At 39.4% G+C, this 18,853-nt stretch overlaps 1 protein-coding gene across 1 annotated transcript in view; it reads left to right on the forward strand.

Moving 5' to 3' along the window:
• The window catches only part of BRAP (BRCA1 associated protein), a 33,081-nt gene extending 14,687 nt beyond the window's left edge, over positions 1–18,394 (forward strand). Inside the window, exons 7-12 of the mRNA XM_081113377.1 lie at positions 2,535–2,610; positions 4,313–4,451; positions 5,055–5,164; positions 7,197–7,286; positions 13,180–13,283; positions 15,751–18,394. Of these exons, the coding sequence (XP_080969503.1) occupies positions 2,535–2,610; positions 4,313–4,451; positions 5,055–5,164; positions 7,197–7,286; positions 13,180–13,283; positions 15,751–16,114 (883 nt within the window). The 3' untranslated portion in view covers positions 16,115–18,394. The remainder of the gene's footprint in view (positions 1–2,534; positions 2,611–4,312; positions 4,452–5,054; positions 5,165–7,196; positions 7,287–13,179; positions 13,284–15,750) is intronic.
• Positions 18,395–18,853: the final 459 nt, after the last annotated feature.

The following is an 18,853-nucleotide window of genomic DNA, read 5'->3' on the forward strand; positions in this document are numbered from 1 at the left end:
TTCCCAGAATTAAAATAGCCACCACCAAAAGTGAACCAGTCCAAGTATTTGACTTTAAAAAATATATATGTTTTTATTGATTTCAGAGAAGGAAGAGGGAGAGAGAGATTGAAACATCAGTGATAAGAGAGAATTATTGATTGGCTGCCTCCTGCACTTCCGCTAATGGGAATCAAGCCTGAAACAGGGCTTGTGCCCTGACTAGGAATTGAACCGTGAGCTCCTGGTTCATGTGTCAACGCTCAACCACTGAGCCACTCAGGCTGGGCTCCTTTTTTCCTTTTCATTCTCAGGGTCATACATACAGTTCACAAAGGCCATTCTGACACTTAGATTTCAGAATTAGTTTGTTGTTTTCTTATCCAACCACTACTACAGCTGCCACACAGACCACAGGGATGGCAGAGGGCTAGTTTCTAGCTTTGACAAGACGCCTGCTGCTTACCAGCTGCCATTTCGTTATTTCTTCAAGTTGTCTTCTGTCTTTTCTGTTGATACTGAAGAAAGAGACAGACTGGATCCTTTAACTTTCTCTTAGGAACACAGACTTTTCTTTTTTATATATATTTTTATTGATTTCTGGGAGGTGGAGTGGGGAGGGGGAGGGAGAGAGATAGAAACATCAATGATGAGAGAGAATCATTGATTGGCTGCCTCCTGCATGCCCCCTACTGGGGATCAAGCCCGCAACCTGGGCACGTATCCTTGACCAGAATCGACCCTGGGACCCTTCAGTCCACAGGCTGATGCTCTATCCACTGAGCCAAACCAGCTAGGGCAACATAGACTCTTTTTCTGTGACAAGAACTCTGTGTTCTTCCTGCTGATTTCCTTTTGTTGGTTTTATTTATGCAGTTGGGTAACAAACTGATACTAGTTGTTTCTTGAGCATTCTTTCTTCTTGTGCCAATTCAGTTAGCCTCAACAATAATTCACTTTGTGTCATCTTTGCCCATCTGACAAAAATATTAATGGCTAGTACTTAACTCAGTTACTTTGCCTTAAGTATAATTGAAAAGGGTTAATGGATTTTTCAGTGTCCCTTTTTTCAATTTTATTGAGGTATAATTGACAGTCAGAAATTATATATTTAAGATGTATGACTTGATGAACCAATCTACGTATACATTGTGAAATATTAAATATTCACCACAACCAAGCCAATTAACATAATCCATCACTCATACTTTTACCATTTCCCTTTTTCCTTTTTTTTTTTTTTTTTGTGTGTGTGTGTGTGTGTGTGGTAAGAACACCCAAGATCTACCCTCTTAGCAGATTTCAAGTACACAGTATAATATTAACTGTAGTCACATTAATGTGCACCAATTCTACGAACTTACTCGTCTTACATAACTGAAACTTTGTATCCCTTGACATCTTCCTATTTTCCTATCCCCTGGACCCTGGTCACCATCTTTCTACTCTATGTATCTATGAGTTTGGCTTCACTGTCGTCTTTTGTTTGTTTTTTTAAATATATTTTTATTGACTTCAGAGAGGAAGGGAGAGAGAGAGATAGAAACATCAATAATGAGAGAGAATCATTGATCAGCTGCCTCCTGTACACCCCACAGTGGGAATCGAGCCTGCAACCCAGGCATGTGCCCTTGACCAGAGTCGAACCTGGGACCTTTCAGTCCACAGGTCGACGCTCTATTCATTGAGCCAAACCAGCTAGGACTTCACTGCTGTTTTTATTGCATTTTGTAAATTGAAACTTGAGTACTCACAGAGCGCTGGTATATTCTTCCACATGATGTTCCTTATATGTGTCATGTGCATTTCAGGAAGTACATTGACTTACTTTATTTTTAATTTGGTGAAATTTACTAGAGTTTAGTTTCAACTTTTTTTAAAAAAATAATTTTTTTTAATATATTTTATTGATTTTTTACAGAGAAGAAGGGAGAGAGATAGAGAGTTAGAAACATCGATGAGAGAGAAACATCGATCAGCTGCCTCCTGCACATCTCCTACTGGGGATGTGCCCACAACCCAGGTACATGCCTTTGACCGGAATCGAACCTGGGACCTTTCAGTCCGCAGGCCAACGCTCTATCCACTGAGCCAAACCGGTTTCGGCTAGTTTCAACTCTTAATAGCAACCTTGAGAGGACTGGATTCATTTTAAATAATTTAAACTTTTCAAAGTGGGTATAAGGTAGATTATTTAAAGTAAAAATACCTTATGGGTACCTAGACATGAAAAAATTAATAACTTGTCTCAAGTCCCTAATTCTAGCCCATTATGTAATCCTTTGATTATGTAAGCTTTAGACAGGAGAGTGGGAAAAGGTATGAGGCAGATGAAGATTTCTCCCTTTCCTCTGCTTTGTCAAGATTTTGGGGTTTTTTGTGTTTTGTTTTTTTCATTTTGTTTGCAAATAGCTCAGAAGTATATTTTAAGTGCTATTTTTAGTTATGATAAAAGATATTAGAGAAGGAGTATTTAAAATTAAGTTTTTTACTGTTGGGTTGTATAACAGCTGTTTTCTATTTAATCTGTCATTATCTTTTGGTGTCTTGGATAGGTGCCCTGTTTGCCGGTACTGTCAAACTCCAGAGCCAGTAGAAGAAAATAAGTGTTTTGAATGTGGTGTTCAGGAAGTAAGTAATGCATGGTGGGAATGAATAATGAACACCGCTTTAATTGTCTGGGATTTTTTTCTGCCTTGCGAGGCTTGAAATACTTTTGTGAGACTGATTTTTTTTCTTTTTGTCTAGTGTCAGGCAAGAAATATAACTATAAAAACTGACACCTAAGCAAAATACTTTATGGTTTTATTTTTTGTTCTTTGAAAAAGCCTATACTTTTATTGATAAGTTATGAATTTTTTCCTTGCTATTTGCATGGAGTTCCATTAAAGTCAGAATAAGAAAATGATTGACCCATAAAAGCATCCTTACTTTTGGGTTTTAAATATATATTTATTCAAAGCTCTTATAGAAACAACTCTAAATCTTATTTTCTGTCAGCCCCTTCCTACCATGAGTCGGGCAGTCATGTATTTTTATTTTATTTTATTTTTTTCATAGAAACATAGGTTTATTTTGATAGAGACATGCTGAAGACAAAGGGCTGAAATAAATAAGTAATTGTTAACATAAAATAATAGAACATTTTAATAAAAATATTTTTTCTTAAACATTAACTTACCAGACACTGAATAACTGCACAAATTAATAAGCGTAACACAAATAAACCTATTTTTCTTGTTTTCCAAAAGCGAAATATTTCCTGTTGTGCACACCAAACAAGTCAGTACAAGACTAATGATGTGGCCATCGGCTGCTAAAATATTCGCCGCTAGTATTAGTAGAGAGAAATGGTGCACCTGTACGTAGGCATGTAAGGGAAATGAATGCAACACAATTATAATAATCAGTCATTAGTGAACGTTGTAGTTTGTTATTAATAATTATGTATAACAGGATATTGTAAAAATTAAGTTACGAAATTTTTATTAAAATGTTTCTTCCATACCGTTATATTGGCTGGGCTGCAAAAATACTCGTGTAGGCCGCAAGTTTGACATGCTTGATGTAGAGCCTTAGAGACTCAAGGTAAGGAGTCTGGAGTTTAAGTGTATTGAGAAGGAAAGGGAGTTTCAGTTACTGTATTTGAAAAGTTCAAACACAGCGCTGACTATGTCCTTGGACTGCTCTACGTGCTTTACAGCTATGCACTCAATCATTTAACAAGCCTATGAGATCAATGCCATTACCGTCCCTATTTTACAGATAAGGGAACGGAGGCCCACGGAGATTTCATGACATCATCCCAGATGCTTGGATATAGCAGAGCCAGGACAAACTATCTGATGGATTTATTTATTTATTTTATTTTTAAATGTATTTTATTGAGTTTTTACAGAGAGGAAGGGCGAGGGATAGAAAGTTAGAAACATCGATGAGAGAGAAACATCAATCAGCTGCCTTCTGCACAGTCCCTACTGGGGATGTGCCCCCAACCAAGGTACATGCCCTGGACCGGAATCGAACCTGGGACCCTTCAGTCCGCAGGCTGACACTCTATCCACGGAGCCAAAGTGGTTAGGGCTGAAGTTCACTCTGGTTGCAGTATGGAGGACAAAATGTAGATGGGCAGGAATAGTCCAGGCCAGCGATCATGGGGGCTTAGACTCAGGGATGACAGTGGAAAAAGTTAGAATGGCTGGTGTCTTATTCTGTTCAGATTGCTGTAACAAAGTACCAGTACTTTTGCTTCTACAAAATGAAGCTTCTAACAGCAAAGAGATTATCTGTCATGTGTTTTTATATAATTAAAATCATACCTTTTTCTTGGCAGAACCTTTGGATTTGCTTAATATGTGGCCACATAGGATGTGGACGATATGTAAGTCGACATGCTTATAAGCACTTTGAGGAAACCCAGCACACATATGCCATGCAGCTCACCAACCATCGAGTCTGGGACTATGCTGGAGGTGAACACCACTCTCATTCTCGAATTTGGGTTCATTCTGTATGAAAACTTCTCTGTCAGAATCTCTCACAGCTTGAAACCTTTCTGACAGCTGTGGCAAACTCAAGCCCTATAGGGCTTGATTTCCTATGACTGGTCTGAGTTGCACCTTATAAAGAAATTAATGTTTGCACCTTAATATTTCCATTCTTGCCTTTCACTCTTTTTTAAATTCAAATGCTTTAGCTCACTTTTTAAAAATATATATATTTTTATTGATTTCAGAGAGGAAGGGAGAGGGAAAGAGAGATAGAAACATCAGTGATGAGAGAATCATTGATCAACTGCCTCCTACACGCCTCCCACTGGGGATTGAGCCCGCCACCCAGGCATGTGCCCTTGACCAGAATCGAACCTGGGAACCTTCAGTTCGCAGGCTGATGCTCTATCCACTAGGGCTAGCTCACTTTTATTTTTATTATTATTTATTTATTTTATTATTTTTAGGGCTAGCTCACTTTTAAAGAAATACTGCAATTTAGATCTGTGAAAACAAAAATGTCAGTTAAAATAGTATGGGAGACCCTTTTCATTCTGACCTTGGTTGACTCATTCTTTTCTTTAGATAATTATGTCCATCGACTGGTTGCAAGTAAAACAGATGGAAAAATAGTACAGTATGAATGTGAGGGTGATACTTGCCAGGAAGAGAAAATAGATGCCTTGCAGTTAGAGGTAAGATAAGTTATTAGTAATTACTAAATAGCTTTTTACTATTCTAACTTGAAAGGTGTTTTAGATTTTTAATTTTGCCATTTACTCTGCATGCCAACTGTTTTTAAAAAGTTCTTTTACTGCTATAAATGATTATTAGAATGTTTTTATTCTGGTTTTCTTCCTTGAAAGTCTAAGTTTCACTGTGCCTTATTTTCAATGTGATATTCTGAGTTGTCTCAAGTTTCAATATTAAGGTTGTCCTCTGTAGCTGCTCTAAAACTGGAAGTTAAGAATCTTTCTGTTGGCATTATAGTAACAGTTGTAAATTGAGCAGACTTGGTTGGAGTGAGGAAACCTCAATATTATCTTTCCAGGGAGCTTTTCCCTATATATTGGCTGGCATTTTATGAATTTGATGCCTGTATACATAAAGCCATTTTTGGGTACTCATATATTTGAAGAAACAACAAAATTAGCACAGTCTATGTTTTCTCCATACCAGTAAATCCCATCTACTATAAAATTGATGTCATGTGCATTTTATGTTAATGAAGAAGTTTAACACAAGTCCTATTTTATATAAATTAAAAAATAATTATCTTAACCTTGGGAGGAAATGGACATTTAAAAACTTGCTCATTTCCAGACTTTTAAGGTCTGATAGATCAGTATAATGGCCTAAAATAAGGCTTATGTTGTTACCGTTAATAAATTATATTGAAAAAATATTATATTGATATATCACAGTCGTTCACATCTTTTACATTAAGTTTTTAGAATGAGTAGCCCTTCCATAATAGTTAATAATAGTATGTCATTCAATGAATATTCATTGAGGGTTGCTGTCTGTCAGCCAGTCCTCTGGTGGTGGGAATGTAGCATTAAACAAACTCCCTGCCCTCATGGAATGTACATTCTGGTGACACACACACATATTCTCCCGATTGTCCTTTCCCTCTGTTGCACTTTCAGTTTCTTCTCTAGAATGTGGTTAGACTCTCTGCTAGTCTCCTAGAATAGTCTTTCCAAAATGCAGGTGTGATCTGACCAAGCCTTGGCCCACATTCTCAATGTGATAACCCAGAGCCTTCCATAGACCCCAACTCTCCACACCCTACACCCCAGCCTTATTGGTACTTCTTCATCTCTGAAGAGACATATACATCACAGCTCACATCAAGGTCCAGTAGTTCTCTGGAACCATACCTCTCTCTTTATCTCCTCTTCCTGTCTGTTAAGAGACCTCTCAAATCTCTTTCTTTCAGAAGTCCTACTATGCCCTACTGTCAGAAGCCATCTATCCTTTCCCCGCAGTTACACAGCACTATTCATTCATCCATGTAAGCAGGCAGCAAATGTTTCCTAACATCCATGTGCCAGGCACCGAGGATATAGAAATAAAGATAGAACCCTTGCTTTCAAAGAGGCCAGTCGTGGAAGACAGGCAAATAAACCAGTAATTAAGTGCTAGTGTTGTAAGTGCTATTGATAGGCATAGTGCTGTGGGAACTGAGAAAGGGGGCACGTAACCCAAGGCTGGGAGGTACAGGGTAGATGGATAACCTGAGTTGAGTTACCCTTTGATTTAAAAACCATGAGGGTCTTTTTTAAAATACATTTTTATTGATTTCAAAGAGGAAGGGAATGGGAGAGAGAAACAGCAGTGATGAGAGAGAATCATTGATTGGCTGCCTCCTGCACGCCCCCTACTGGCATGTGCCCTTGACCATAATCGAACCCAGGACCTTTCAGTCTGTAGGCCTACGCTCTGTCCACTGAGCAAAACCAGCTAGGGCACCATGTGGTTCTGAAAGTCAGTTTGAACAGGAACATATGTTTTTTTACTGCACATTTCCCTGTTTGTTCCTGACTAGATTGTAAGCTCCAGGAGATCAGGAGTATAATTGTGGTTTAGTGAGTAGAGTGGAACCAAGGTGTAATATATATTTGATGGTTACTCTTACTCTTCCGTAGGCCATTAAAAGTAAGCTTTTAATTGGATTTCAGAGACTTACAACAGTGACTTACGTTTTATTATTTATGTTTTCAGTATTCATATTTACTAACAAGCCAGCTGGAATCACAGCGAATCTACTGGGAAAACAAGATAGTTCGGATAGAGAAGGACACAGCAGAAGAAGTAAGTTTCTGGTTTAGTGACTGATGAAGTGCCACGTGGCATGGGCAATCTGATGTTGGTTTGGGAAAAGGCAGAGTACAGACAAAGGAATCTTTGAATCTTGCTTCTTAGTCTGGTAGACAGGTAAAGAACTGTTCTGCCTCTAAAAAGAAACCTTTGTTCTATGTATGTCAGTTATGTTGCAGTAAAGCTGGAGTTAGGGGAAAGAAGAAAAGAAAACAATTTGGAATCATTTGGCTCACCTCAGTAACGTAACTCTAGGTAAGGATTCCAGAGAGAATGGTAAACACCTGAATTTTCATTATATTAGACTTAGCCTATGAAGGCACTATTGTGGGACAAGCTAGACCAGCCGTGGGCAACTACGGCCCGCGGGCCGGATCCAGCCGTTTGAAATGAATAAAACTATTGAAAAAAAAGACCATACCCTTTTATGTAATGATGTTTACTTTGAATTTATATTAGTTCACACAAACACTCCATCAATGCTTTTGTTCCGGCCCTCCGGTCCAGTTTAAGAACCCATTGTGGCCCTCGAGTCAAAAAGTTTGCCCACCCCTGAGCTAGATCACAATGAGAATGAAATTAGTCAAAAAGGAAAAGAAAGATAAAAAAGGCAAATGCAATCAACTAGGTATAGTATAAGAAGGGGAGAGAAGCAGACATGTATTCTCACCTAAGATTACTAAATCAAAAAGAATATATTAAAGTCTTATTGTATACTGAGCTCTATACCAAACTAAGTTAAGGAAGAAGTAAAATTCCTGGCATGTACCTTAAAAAAAAGAAAGGAAAATAGAAATCTTGCATTTAAAAGCTTTAAATTTTGGGCTTGGGGTTTTATTTGGTAATTTCAATAAAGTTTTCTAGTGCCTTGTGTTATTCTATTTAAAAAAAGAAGTATATACATGAGAGTTTGTAATTTGAGTCAGCCAGTTGGTTTGTGAACTTGGGAACAGCTGCTTTGGGGAGCTGAACATGGGCCTCTGAGGCAACAAGATGTTACTTCTACAAGTTGATGGGAACAAAATTGGGCAGAAATGCTAGAACTTCAATGGTAACCATGTTTCCTTATTGGTCTAGGACAGTGATTTTCAACTGGTTGTTCCATGGCACACCAGTGTGAATTTTTATAACATAGAATACCTGACTATGCAGTCAAGGGCACGGACTTCTTTTCCCCTAGATCCGTGGTCGGCAAACTGCGTCTCGTGAGCCACATGGGGCTCTTTGGCCCCTTGAGTGTGGCTCTTCCTAAGCCTTAGGAGTACCCTAATTAAGTTAATAACAATGTACCTACCTATATAGTTTAAGTTTAAAAAATTTGGCTCTCAAAAGAAATTTCCATCGTTGTACTGTTGATATTTGGCTCTGTTAACTAATGAGTTTGCTGACCACTGCCCTAGATTGTAAAATAAAAAAAATGACAACATCCAGTACAGCAATAGCTGCCTGGTGTGAATGAATCAAAATGTATTCCCCGCCCCCCTTTTTTTTTTGTCAGATTGCAAAGCATACATTTTTGGTGTGCTGCAGAATTTTAGTAACTAGTTTATGTGTGCCATGAGATGAAAAAGGTTAAAAATTGCTGGTCTCAGGCAGTGTCTTCAGATTTTAACAAAGATGCCATTTTCAAAGAGATGCCACTCACTACAATATTTAAAAGAGAAAAGTGGTGTGGTTTTGGTTGAAACCTAGATGAAGGGCCCAGAGCCCCACCTGCTTGGTTTTCCCTTTGTCTCCAGCATGTACAGGAGTTCAGAGGTTCCCAAAGAAGGAGGTTGAAAACCAGTGAGCACTGCATGGTTCACGTATAATTAGGATGTTAGAAACCATTTTCTGAACCTATAGACAGTGTTCTTAATTCATCAGTTCCCTTAGTATTAAATAAAGACTTTGAGATTTTTTAAAATGATTATCTTAATAATTTTGTGAATCCCCACCAGTAACTGGGTCTTCAGATGGAGAATGCAGAGCTGGGCCTGAGGCTCACCTCTGAGTCGCATTATCCTGGAGCTTAGCAGGCAGGGCCGAGCTCTCACTTTATGCCAGGCCCAGGCACCCTGGTTTCTGGGTATGCCTACAAATGAGAAACTGGGTTTTTTTTTGTGTTTTTTTTTTAAAATATATTTTATTGTTTGTTTATAGAGTGGAAGAGAGAGAGATAGAGAGTTAGAAACATCGATGAGAGAGAAACATCGATCAGCTGCCTCCTGCACATCCCCCACTGGGGAAGTGCCCACAACCCAGGTACATGCCCTTGACCGGAATCGAACCCGGGACCTTTCAGTCCACAGGCCAACACTCTATCCACTGAGCCAAACCGGTTTCGGCGAGAAACTGGGTTTTTAAACATAAGGCTTAACACCAACTTTAAAATGATGTTTAGTTCAAAGTTCTTGATGAAATTCTTTACGACTCTCTCAAGTAATGGAAATACCTTTCCAGAGGCACTCAAGTTCTGAATAGGGCTTGATTGGGTACATGGGGGAAGGATACACCTCTGACAGCATTTGGGAGAGAGCTGGCAACCCGAGCAGCCTCACTAATGGGTTTTTCCACGGGCTATCCCAGCGTGACCATGAAGTGCTTCATGCAGACCCTTGAGAGCTAAGTTCAGGATTCTCTGCCTTTTAAGATTCTTTAGGATTAACTGCATTCTCTAACACATGCCCATGAAAAGTCCAGGGACAGGGGAGCTAAAAACTTTGAAACTTGTGTTTCCGTTTAGGAAGGGTGTCATATGGAGGCCCTAAATGAAAAGCATGAAGGGCTTGAAAAGAATGCTTTGTTTCCTAATAACAAATGTTGCTTACCCATAAGGTAATGGACGGTTCAGGCCTTTTGTTCCTGCCACTGTCCTCCTTTTGCCCACTCTTCTGCCCATTGGCACCTCCAGCATGTGCAAGGATTAACAGGAACCCACGTGAATCTCACCGACAGAGAGTCTTGTTCATGGGCCTCATAAAAAGTTAATGTGGGGGAGGGGAGGGGGGAGGTTGAAATGGATTGTGAACTTCAGTTATAATACTATTCCTGTCCCCCGTTGCCTTAGGTAGTACAATTATTCTAGCATGTGAGCAGAGTCTGTGCTAGAAAATGAAGCTCATCCCCACTTGAAGGTGCTTAGTTTTAATGGGGCCGCATATGAAGAACACAGGTGCCGCTTTTCTCTCTGAACTCTAGACCCATGTTTTCAGACAGTGTTTCTCCAGCTGTGGGTGGGAAATGAGTTTGGTGGACCACAACTGGCATTTTTATTAAACAGAATAGGATAGGCGTAAAATATCAGAGTGCATCACATTTAAATTTTGTTTTCCGAAACTCCTGTTTCAGTTGTGTCTTTTTATGTTCCTGGGTGTTTCTTACTTTGGGCTAATGGTCAGAAATGTTTTAAAAAGCACTAATTTAGCCCATTGTAACATCATCTATAGTAATATTAGAAAGCTTCTTGGTGTTGCTTGATATTTTTCATTTTATTTAAATGTGTTCAGTTTAAGTCACTTTAGTGACCAAAACATTACAATTTTTTAAAAATATATATTTCTTTATTGATTTCAGAGTGGAAGGGGGAGGGAGAGAGAGATAAACATCAATGATGAGAGAGAATCATTGATCGGCTGCCTCCTGCACGCCCCCTACTGGGGATCGAGCCCACAACCCAGGCATGTGCTCCCAGCCAGAATCGAACCTGGGACCCTTCAGTCTGCAGGCCGACGCTCTAGCCACTGAGCCAAACCAACTAGGGCCAAAACATTACAATTTGATTCCATATCTGTCCTTTCCAATTCCCCTAAACTAACAGGAGCCGGTTTAGGAGAAAATGTCAAAGGATTTAGTGGTCTTTTATGTTAAAGCAATATTGAGGAGAAAAATGAATACCAAACTAGAATTAAAGCAATTTTAAGGCTATTTTTATTTTTATGACATAGAAAAACTGTCAGAAATCTCCCTTTAATTGCATGCTTTTATAACTTAATGGTAGTAGGCTATAAAGTTAATTTCTCCAAAGTAGTTTTTTTCTTATAATTCAAAAAGGGAGACAGCTCTAGCCAGTTTGGCTCAGTGGATAGAATATCAGCCTGCAGACTGAAGGGTCCCAGGTTTGATTCTGGTAAAGGGCACGTGCCCAGGTTGTGAGCTCAATCCCTGGTAGGGGCATGCAGAAGGCAGCCGATCCATGATTCTCATTATTGATGTTTCTATCTCTCTCTCTGTCCCTTCTTCTCTGAAATCAATAAAAATATATATTTTTTAAAAAGGTGGACAGTGCTTTTAGAGACCTGTTAGGCCATATTGGCAAGTGTTTAAAAAGGAAATGTTAAAAGCAATGGCCCTTTCTCCTGGATCTCTGCTGAGTTTAGAACTCACCGGAGGTCACTTTTCTTTTGCTATAGAGAGGTTTAGAACTTGGCCTTGGATCCAGACTTGGGGTCCAGTCCTGGACCCACCATACTTTATTTAGCTGGGTAAACCTTGGGTATATTACCTCACCTTTCTGAAAGCCTCTGTTTCTGTAAAAAGTTGACATACCTAATCATAGGTGTATTATAAGGAGATACTACTTACAAAACACCGAGCAGGTGCCTGGGCCATAGGATTTAAATTCTCAGTTACTATCAGTTCCTATGATTATTGCCTCACGATTCACCTAGCCTCGTAGTTGGCAAACTGTGGCTCACGAGCCACATGCGACTCTTTGGCCCCTTGAGTGTGGCTCTTCCTAAGCCTTAGGAGTACCCTAATTAAGTTAATAACAATGTACTTACCTATATAGTTTAAGTTTAAAAAATTTGGCTCTCAAAAGAAATTTCAATCATTGTACTATTGATATTTGGCTCTGTTGACTAATGAGTTTGCTGACCACTGACCTAGCCTCACTACTTCCCCTTTCACCTAATCTTCCCATGTTGTTAGACTGGTAGAGTTGAGGCATTTCCCAAATCTTCACACCTGAGTGAATCTAGTGTCTGCCTCGCTAGACTTCAGGGACTCTTGGCTAGGATTGCTGCCATCTGCCATAAAACAACAGAATCTTTCAATTCTCGTAAGTTTTTAAGACAGTGTAATAAGAATTAGTTCATATATATTGCCTTTATAATTGAACTCAATAAAACAAGAACCGATTCATGTACCATATGGCTTTATGGTACATGAGAAATTGAATAGTGAATTGGGATGGGGAACCCCAAACAGAATCAGTTATCACATCATTCTTAGAGTAGATGAGTTTCTTGCATTATTTGGATAATAGTTTTTGGAGTGTAATCTCAGGAAGAGAAAAACGATGGTGAGTTGAGCATGGGAGGGGAGGCCCTGTTCCAGTGTCTCTGACAAACCGTTTCCTGCTCTACTGCCTGGAACTGTTCCTTTACTTCCGAGCAGTTTCACTTGACCCTCAGCAGTTCCTGATCCTTTGTTCATCCTGGTATAGAGAAATAGTAACCAAAAAAAGAATTTCTCAAATATTTTATTCCTATTACTGGAATTCTTTAAAATGATTATCTCACCTTTTCTAAAATTGGCTTGTCAAAGTTATACACAGTAATTGGAAAAAAAATTGTTTTGAGAAATTAGCTCCAAAGGCCACACAACTTTGTCTTTGTGAAATGAAATTGATCTCTGCCCTAACTGGTTTGGCTCAGTGGATAGAGCATCAGCCTGCGGACTGAAGGGTCCCAGGTTCGATTCCGGTCAAGGGCATGTACCTTGGTTGCAGGCACATCCCCAGTAGGGGGTGTGCAGGAGGCAGCTGATCGATGTTTCTCTCTCATCGATGTTTCTCTCTCATCGATGTTTCTAACTATCTCTCTCCCTTCCTCTCTGTAAAAAATAAAGTATATTTAAAAAAAAAAAGAAAAGAAAAGAAACTGATCTCTGTTTGTTTTTTCAGATTAACAATATGAAGACCAAATTTAAAGAAACAATTGAGAAATGTGATAATCTGGAGCACAGACTAAATGACCTTCTAAAAGAAAAGCAGTCTATGGAAAGAAAGTAGGTATAATTGGTCTGTTCTTTAAAGGAGGCATTTTATTGTAACAGGCAACATAAACAGATAATTTCCTTCACTCCTCAGGAAATACTCATTTTCAAATATATCACCAGGTTTTCAGGGGTCTATCTATATGTAGAGCAAACTTACTGTGATTTCCTATTTATTAAAATCACTGTGTTTCATGCCAGATGGATGCCATAGGGAATGCAGTGTTCTCTCCTGAAATGTGCAGATATCTTCTACATTTGCCTGTAGAAAGCAATTTCCTTGTTCCCAGAGCCTGTAGCTTCTCTGAGCCATGGTGCCTGAGAAATGATAGGAAAGAGACTGTGTCTAAGCTAGAGATGGCATGTGATCTGACCTTAGACAGGAATCAAAGGCCAAAGATATTGAATATGGAGCAAAAACCTCATGAACAGCATGGCAAGACCATCACTCTACCCCTGCTGTATGTGAAGATGGTTATTACTGATTAAAATTACTTTTCTGGTCTATGCTATACTTACAAAAATAACTGGATTTTTACCTCCAGACAAATGGATAAAAAAATGTAAGGGTGATAATTGTTCCTTAAAAGTTTTTTAATAGACCTTTTATCTTGGAGTAAATGTAGATTAACAGAGGTTATAAGGTAGCACAGAGTTCCTGTATACCCTTCACACATTCCCCCAAAAGTTGGATTTTTAAAAATAGTTTTTTATATGTGTGTGGTAAAAAAATCTATATAACAGAAAACTTGTAACCATTTTTAAGTGTACAGTTCAGTGGCATTAAATACATTCATAATGTACAACTGTCACCACCATCTGTTTCCAAAATTTCTCATCACCACAAACAGGAACTCTTCACCAAAGGTTTAAAAAAAAAAACACCACTGTGATAAAATCCCAACATTAGTAGAAATACAAATTAAAAATCATCCTATACTTTTACCACCTTAGTAAATTGAACTATATTAAAGAATTAAAAAGTGAAAACTGGAGGTGTTTTCCTAGATCCCAATATCTGGAAGTAACCATTATTTAACAGTACCAGTGAATATTTACTCTTACAGATCTGCTGTACCTATATAAACATCTCACATACATAGTCTTTTTTTTCTACACAATTAGAATAATACTACGTATTCTATTTGGTAAAATACTCTGGAGATTTTTTTCATGCTGGCACATTTTAGCTCTATCATGATCTTTGTAATGGCTGTGTAGTATTCCATTGTGTGTAGGTCCCATAATAATTTTTTAAATATATTTTTATTGATTTCAGAGAGGAAGGGAGAGGGGGAGAGAGAGAGAAACATCAATGATGAGACAGAATCATCCATCAGCTGCCTCCTACATACCCCCCACTGGGGATTGAGCCCGAAACCTGGGCATGTGCCCTTGACCGGAATCAAACCTGGGACCCTTCAGTCCTCAAGCCATCGCTCTATCCACTGAGCCAAACTGGCTAAGGCAAACTTTTTGTTGTTGTTGTTAATCTTCACCCAAGGACATTTTTCCATTTATTTTTAGGGAGGTTGGAAGAAAGAGGGAAAGACAGAGAGAAACATCGATGTGAGAGAAGCACATTGATTGGTTGCCTCCTGCACAAGTCCCAACCACAGCCTGGGTGGGAGCCTGCTACCAAGGTACATGCCCTTGATCGGAATTGAACTCGGGACTCTTTGGTCCACAGGCTGGCTCTATCCACTGAGTCAAACTGGCTAGGGCGGTCCCATAATAATTTCAGGCAGTTCCCATTGATGGACATTTAAGTTGTCTCAAGTCTTCCACTATTGTAAACAACATTGTGATGAGCATCTTTCTCTGTGTGTCTTTTCAGCGCATTCCTGAGTATATCTAGTTTACAGGATAAGTTCCTAAAAGTAGAGTAGCTGTATCAAAGGACCATGTGAAAATTTCGACTTTCTAGTTAGCTCTAAGTTAACTCTGAGAATTTGTACCAGTTCTCACTCCAGTGCCATGTGTAGGAGTGCCTCTTCCCGTGTGTGTGAGCTCTTTGGCATTCTGATACATAAAAATGGTGTTTAAATTTGTGGTTCTTTACTTCTGAGTAATAAATGCAGTGAGGTCAGATCACTTGACTCTCCAAGAATGTAACTTTTCCTCATAACTTCTTTATCACCATTGTCCTCTCTGAAACCTATTTAACCACTACTGCAAAACAAGAGAAGCAGTAGAAGTTTTACCGTAAACCATGAATCACAGAATAGTTTCTGCTATGAAAAAATTTCTATGCCTAAAAATGAAAAATTGTCTTAAAGCTATACTTGGGTTAAGTAGTGCAAAATTCTTGCTTTGTGTAGCTGTTGCAATGGTAGCAAACCAGTCTCCCTGAACAGGTAGGGAGGATTCCACCCTAAATGATTCTGAGATCATAGCTCCTCTGTTCAAGCTCGGAGTAGATAAAGGTCTGTGTCAGCAAATGAAAAATGTGCTTTTGTCTTCCTTTGTTTTGTAAAAGGTGCACTCAGCTAAACACAAAAGTAGCCAAACTCACCACAGAGCTCAAAGAGGAGCAGGAAATGAACAAGTGTTTGCGAGCCAATCAGGTCCTCCTGCAAAACAAGCTGAAGGAGGAGGAGAGGGTTTTGAAGGAGACCTGTGACCAGAAGGATCTGCAGATCACTGAGATCCAGGAGCAGCTGCGTGATGTCATGTTCTACCTGGAGGCACAGCAGAAGATCAACCACCTGCCTGCTGAGACCCGGCAGGAAATCCAAGAGGGGCAGATCAACATTGCCATGGCCTCAGCCTCAAGCCCTGCCTCTTCCGGGGGCAGTGGGAAGCTGCCCTCCAGGAAGAGCCGCAGCAAGAGGGGCAAGTGACCTTTGCAGAAACAGGTGTCCCTGAGACTGTTTACCCTGGCACGGCGAGGGTGTGCTGGGGCCTAAATGTGAGGGTGGGCCCGAAATAAGTACAAGTGAGGATCAAGCTGCAGTTGTTTGGATCTTTCATTTGCTTGTGTTTGGTGTAATGAATGTAGAGGGTTGACGACTGGGAGAACTGATGGAAAGGGGAATGTTTTAAATGGTGGCTGCTTTTTTCAACCTAATAGTTCACTAACCTCAGACATTCTAATGACCATTTTGCCTTCCTACTTGATAGATGCCCCAAATCTGCTGTACATTTTTCTGTTGTATTTATTGAGTTGGTGTTTTTGACATTCAGTTCTGGGGTCGGTGGGTAACATTCCTAGTCCTAAAGCACCAAACCTCCCTGAGGTCATAGAAGCTGCCTTAGAGAGAGGTTTGCATTAGCTACTGAGGATTTATGAAAATTCCGGAGCATTAGTCTCATATCATTGTCATCCCTCCCTTCCTCTAGGGAATTGAAGGACTGGTTGAATGTTATATGAAAAGAGGTTGGGCCTGTAAACCAGGCACTGGCTTGTCTCCAGCAGCCGTATCTTCTTGCTCTAGGGCTAGCCAGGAAAAACAACAATCCAGGGCAGACTGAGTAGACCCAGTGTAGGAAAAATGGTGGTGTTTCCACTTTGTTTATTTTTTCTTTCTTTTTTTTTTTTTCTTTTCTTAAGCCTTTTTTTTTTTTTCTCCAGAAAGGAAGGGAGAGGGAGAGAGAAACATCAATGATGAGAGGGAATCATTGGTTGCCTCCTGCACACCCCTTACAGGGGAACGATCACACAACCCGGGCTTGTGCCCTTGGCTGGAATCAAACCCAGGACCCTTCAGTCCGCAGGCTGACACTCTGTCTACTGAGCCGAACCGGCTAGGGCAACTTCGTTTATTTTTGATGATTCTACACCTCCCCATGAACCTCAAATAAGGAAGAAACTTAATAGTGACTTCAAGACTCAAATCTCAGAGTGAATTTCCTTGCATCTAGCAAGAATGAGCAGTCAGATTTATCATCCATGTTAAAATGTAGAGTGAGGCCTCTGACTAGCTGATTGTGTATTTTGCTGGAATCAGTATTTTTTGAATGTTTACAAAAGATTGGGCTGCATGTTCAGGTTGCGGCTAGAGGGAGCTTGGGCAGATTTTCAATTATGCTTTCAAGCTGTAACCAAAGGGTGTTTCTAAATCCAAAAATTAGAATTTTAACAGAACCCCCTTTAAAACTGTCATGTAATGCTTGTTGTAGGCCAACAGAGGGGCTGTGTACTTTCTCTAAAAACAAACTCCAAATAATTCGTAATATGCAGTAATGAGCAAAATTAAAATAAGAGCTGTTGGAATTTAGCTTTCAAAAGTGGTAAGTTGGATAGGTTAACAAGACATACTGTTACAAGATGAGTTTGTTTTCTGCTTTATAATTAGCCAAAGTTCAAATTATCACATTTCAGAATTTTTTTAGCCAGCCTATGGGTAGGCCTCATCCCCTTTGACCTAAATGTCTTACAAGTTACTTGTTAGCACACCAATTGTATCGCTAATCACCATCCATTGTTGTGGGATGTGCTGCAGCATTTCCAGAGAACCTTACCTGTAACTTTGCAAAATGAATGTACTTAAGACATTCTCAGTTTTTGGCAGACCGACTGTAAGTCCTCTTTGGACTTACCAGATATCTCAGATATCTTAGAGCAACAGTGGGAATGTAAAACATAACCTAATTCCCTTTCCTATAGAGATTCTATTTTATTTAAAATCTATTTTTACACTAGTTAGAATCCTGCTTTTTTGGCCAAGTACTTGTGTTGCATGTCTGACCTTGCAGAAGCTGGGGTGGATTGTAGCATACTAATGAAGAGAATTACAAGTGCTTTACAAAGCTTGCACACTCCTCATTTCTCTCTGATCACCTCTATCAAGCAGCTCTACCACCAGCTGGGAAAATGCAGATTTTCTGCATAGGTGGGATAAATGTTCTGGAAGCCTGTTCCCAGAGAAATGAGCAAATGGGCAAATGTTTCCAAACTACTTGAAGGTTTCTAAAAAATGTTGCAGAAAATAAAAATCTTATTAAGATATGGAAAGAAAATGTTTTTTAAAAACCTGTTAAAAGAGTTATGTTTGAATTTGACAAAATTACATAAGATAGACGCTTGTCAGTGTTTTCTTCAGGGTGGAAATGAACCACTTAACATACCCATACTACCTTGAACAATGACATTGCATTAAAGTAACCAAACTTTGAAATGATTCTGTTTCATGTGAAATTTGTGTGTCTCCTATTGACATTTGCTTGGGAGTTTATATCTAAATGTATGAAAGTGTCAATGGCTTGGATTTCAATCTTGCAACAATGTAGTGAGCAGCTAGATTATACTCATTTTTCTGCCCCTTTGCTCCCAACTTTCCTAACAATAAGTACCTGAACAAATACAGGATAGGAAAAATTATTTTAATTTGGAGGCTCGGGGTAGAAGACCCAGGCACAATTCTTACAAACCAAAAGCAATGAATTTATACACCTAAGACTTTTTCCTAGGCCCGACACCATGCTGAGATTGTTTTATTTTTGGAAACTGTCACAAAATGTGACTTCCTAGGATACACTGAGGCAGACCCCCTCCTTGCTTCCATAGTGAAAGTGTCCTCATCAAAAGGGCCGAGGAACTCCTACCTAAATAGCCAGCCAGCTGAGTGTGGAGAATTTGG

Source organism: Myotis nattereri, assembly GCF_964212035.1.
Source record: "Myotis nattereri genome assembly, chromosome: 19".
Taxonomy (NCBI): Eukaryota; Metazoa; Chordata; class Mammalia; order Chiroptera; family Vespertilionidae; genus Myotis; species Myotis nattereri.